Source organism: Pundamilia nyererei, unplaced genomic scaffold (genome assembly GCF_000239375.1).
Source record: "Pundamilia nyererei isolate P.nyererei 1_Seehausen unplaced genomic scaffold, PunNye1.0 scaffold00154, whole genome shotgun sequence".
Taxonomy (NCBI): Eukaryota; Metazoa; Chordata; class Actinopteri; order Cichliformes; family Cichlidae; genus Pundamilia; species Pundamilia nyererei.
Window position 1 is genome coordinate 470,767 of NW_005187555.1, and position 3,880 is coordinate 474,646.

The 3,880-nt window shown below is 46.3% G+C and overlaps 1 protein-coding gene across 1 annotated transcript in view; it reads right to left on the minus strand.

The window, feature by feature from the left end:
* Window positions 1-3,880, minus strand: part of LOC102198562 (neuronal acetylcholine receptor subunit alpha-7) — a 52,262-nt gene that overhangs the window by 22,531 nt on the left and 25,851 nt on the right. Inside the window, exon 6 of the mRNA XM_013913836.1 lies at window positions 2,546-2,713. Within this exon, the coding sequence (XP_013769290.1) occupies window positions 2,546-2,713 (168 nt within the window). The remainder of the gene's footprint in view (window positions 1-2,545; window positions 2,714-3,880) is intronic.

Below are 3,880 nucleotides of genomic sequence, written 5' to 3' on the forward strand. Positions count from 1 at the left end.
TTTCAAAAGTACCGGTTTGGTACTGGTATCGGATAAAACCTAAACGATACCCATCCCTATTCAGATATAAACCAAGTTTAGGTGGAGTTTATTTTCGTTATGCTGACTTTTTACAGTCAGTTACAATAACTCGTACTGTGTACTAGCTAGCATGATGGATTTTATATACAGCTGGGTGGGTGCTATGATGTTACTGATGTTGAACTTGTTTTATCTTATTTTATTTATAAGGTTAGGTATTAGAGTTTCCAACCGTCCCATAAAAAACAGAATCGTCTTGTATTCAGAGAAAATATTACGCGTTTCGTATTGAGGTGAAAAGGAACAGTTTGTCCCGTAATTCAGCTACAATGAAAAAAGACAAAGCTGCACTTATTCTGTGTCTTTGCTGCACAGCTGACTCTTCTCCTCTCATCCTCCCCCTCCCTCTCCTGTTGCTACTTCAATCATGAAACTGATCAATGATCAGCTGATCGGCTTTTCTCTCTTGTTTGTTTATCGCCCACTTTGTGCCAGAAAGAGGAAACCAGCGGATGTCGCTGTTGTTAGAATTTATTTAATATTAATTTCTAGTATCAGCTGATGTTTGCTGGAGCCACAGCTGTAAAGCTGCTGGTCATGATGTCGGTTTGGATATGTGGTGAGAGGGAAACATGAAGATGAAAGCAGGAGATGTCCTTACTGAACCATCAGAACTGAACAGGTGATGGAGAAACAGGTTTACCTTTTAGGTGACATGGATGAGTTGAAGTTATGAACTGTTTCTGAGAGACAAATAGCACCAGGATCCTTTTCTACGTTTGCTCTGACCCAAAGTGCTGCTCATAGGGGGGTCATATGATTGTTGGGTTTTTCTCTGTATCTATGAAGCGCCTTGAGGCGACTTTTGTTGTGATTTGGTGCTACAGTATATAAAATTGAATTGAATCCAAGTATAGGATTTCCAGGCTTCTGATTGGGCAGTGAAGTACCATGAGGGCCGTAAACAGGAAGTGTTTTTGTTGTTGTTCAGGCGTGCAGAGAGTAAAGCTGCTGCTGAGACAGTTATTGTCTCCATCTAATACTTCAGAGAGATTCAGAAACACATAACGAACCCTGACGTTAAACCTGGCTGATGCTCCGAACACCTGAAGGACGCGTTTTATTTCAACGTACACTAGAGGAAGCCCCGCCTTCCCCCAATAACCTTTAAAACTGTTACCTTTTGTTGGAGCTGATGCTTTGTAATCAGTTGTCTTCAGTAGAAATGAGTCCAGCTGAGCTGCAGATGTCCTGAAACACCAAGGAGCTCTCTGAGCATCACACTGCGGTTACTAGAAGGTTCCTGCTCTTCACTGTAGCTGCTTTTCTCTCATTTATGGTAATTATTTTACTGCATTTCACAAAAATCTGCAAAGACCTGCAGATTTCCACCTCATGTGACCCATCGACCGTTCTCCGGTGGCTGTGGTGACTTTCAAAAACTGTGATCCTGTTTTCTTTGTCCCACATGTTCACACAACGCTGTGAATTAAAGAGGGACTCCTGCTCACCCACTGGAGAAGTACAAGCACCTAAAAACAGGAGCTGTGCTGGAAGGCGTCTGCACGCCTCAGAGTCCAAGCAGGACATGAAGCGTTTGGTCAAATATCATGTGAGTCACAATATTCAACAGACTGGAGCTTTGGATCTGAAACTAAAGAACTTCACACAACTTCTCGGCCTCTTCCTTGGTTTTCCTTGGAATGCTTTGTGTACGGATCAAAGAGGCAGCAGGAGGAGGCTGCAGGCGAGACAAAGACATGCATTTGTAAACCTCCAGAGCTGCTCGGGTGATCCTGAGCGCTCTGCAGCACGCAGGCAATCAGGCAGCTTAAAACCTGAAACTGTGTCATCTGTTCAGGAGGAACCGGGACTCCCCACGTGCAGAGTGATGGATAAAATAATACAATGTCAATCAGTGCTCATGTGTGACCTGGTGTGTTGTGAGCATTGTGCGTTATAAAAATGAGCCAATTACAACGGAGGCTCTGCTTCAGGGTCATCGAGCTGCCTGCCCTTCAGGCCGCCGCGCTCGGCGGAGGATTTAATTACCAACGCGTTAATGCTGGATGGGAGCGCCGATATGAAACCCTGTTCCTCCGCAGTAGACAGCCGGTGGAGACACGCTGTCGCTGGCAGGAGGAAGATCCTGGATGTAAACTAATTAAAACAACTTGTCTGCGTTGCCCCGAACCTGCTGCTGCTCACTGTCTCAGTGGGAATCCTGCCGTGAAATGAGCTCAAAAAGTTTTATCCTCCAGCTGCTGCAGGTTAGATCAGGACCGAGGCTGTTTGCTCTTCCTGCATCCAGCTCATCTTTTACTAGTACCTTAGGTTCGTGCATGCAGTCCTGATGAAAGAGGCCTGATGGGGAAACATATCAGCAGACGTCTATCAGGACAGGACGGGTCTTTGTGAGTCTGCTTTAGGTTTGGTCTGACAGGAGCTGGACCCGAGACAGACGGCATCCAAAGCCACGCGAGCGTTGTTGTTCTACATGTGTGAAGATGCCGATGTGTCTTACCCACGAGGTCCCACTCTCCGTTGGCGATGTATCCGGTGATGTCAGCCTCAATCATCTGCAGGTCCAGAGACCAGCCGCCGTACGTCCACGAGCCAAACTTGAGGTCACAGCGCTGCACGTCGAAGGGAAACCAGCGGACGTCGATGTAACAGGTGCTCTTAAATATTCCTGAAGCAGAGACGGACATTCAGACGAGTGCTGTTAAAACAAGCTTCAGTCAAAGGTGGAAAAAAACAAGAAGAAGACTTGACAGGACAGCTGTTACTGTGCTCGAGGGAAAAGGAAGAGGGGGACGGTGAGCACAGCTGAGATTACAGTTTGTATTTGACACAAAATCTATTTCAAATCACACAAAGCAGCAACGAGGTCTCCGGTCAAAGAGGGAAACGCAGGAACAACAGAGACGGCAAACAGAAAGCAGCACATGTGAGCGCAGACGCCGTCACAGAGAAGACAAGCTGTGAAGACAAACCTCACCCACTGATTGATTTTACAGATGCAGAGACCTGAAAGCAATAAAAGGAAGTTATTTCTCATGTAAACAGGAAAAGGAGCGCAGCCTCCCTCGGAGAATCACATCGCTGCTGTTTGCTTTGCATTAACTCCGCGTGGATGAGCTGGAAAAAAGATGAATGTTTAATGATCCCGGGGAGGAATCAGGACGCCGCCGCAGCATGAGCTGACGCCTACAGCGAGGAAGAAACACCATTAAATATACAGAACACCTGAGGGTGAGACCCGGGGTAAAACACGGGGGCAAATATGGATTCGATTATTTTATAGGGCAGCAGGCTGGAGCTGAAGGTGCTCTGAAAGGTTTTTAATTTCTCAAGTTTGAGTCACACGTCCACAGTAACAAGAGGTTTGATTGGAGGAGTAAAGGTGAGGCTGTCAAACCCGAGACCAGCATAACAGCTGTCAGGCATGCTGGTGGGAGCATCGCACTGCTTCACTGCTACATTAGACCAAGTGGATGGAACGAAGCAGGAGGACTGCCCGCAACTTCTTCTCAAATTTTAGTTTCACATTGTAATCCTGGAGGTTTGCTCCAGGACACTCCAGCAGGACTGTGGTCTCCAAACAGCTGTTACTGATTTCTGATTGGAAGATGGCTTTCCTTTCTGCTTCTGGATCATTACAGTTCAGCTTTAAATCATTTGCAGATGCATATTGTTTGTCTTTTACTGTAAAGCATCAGTTTTTCTCATGTCACGGTGCTCTTTGTGACTGAATCAATTTAAAAACAGGGACAAACATCCTGCAGATGACCTCGGGACCTCATGTTGAAGCCCCCCCCAACACACACACACACACACACACACACACACACACACA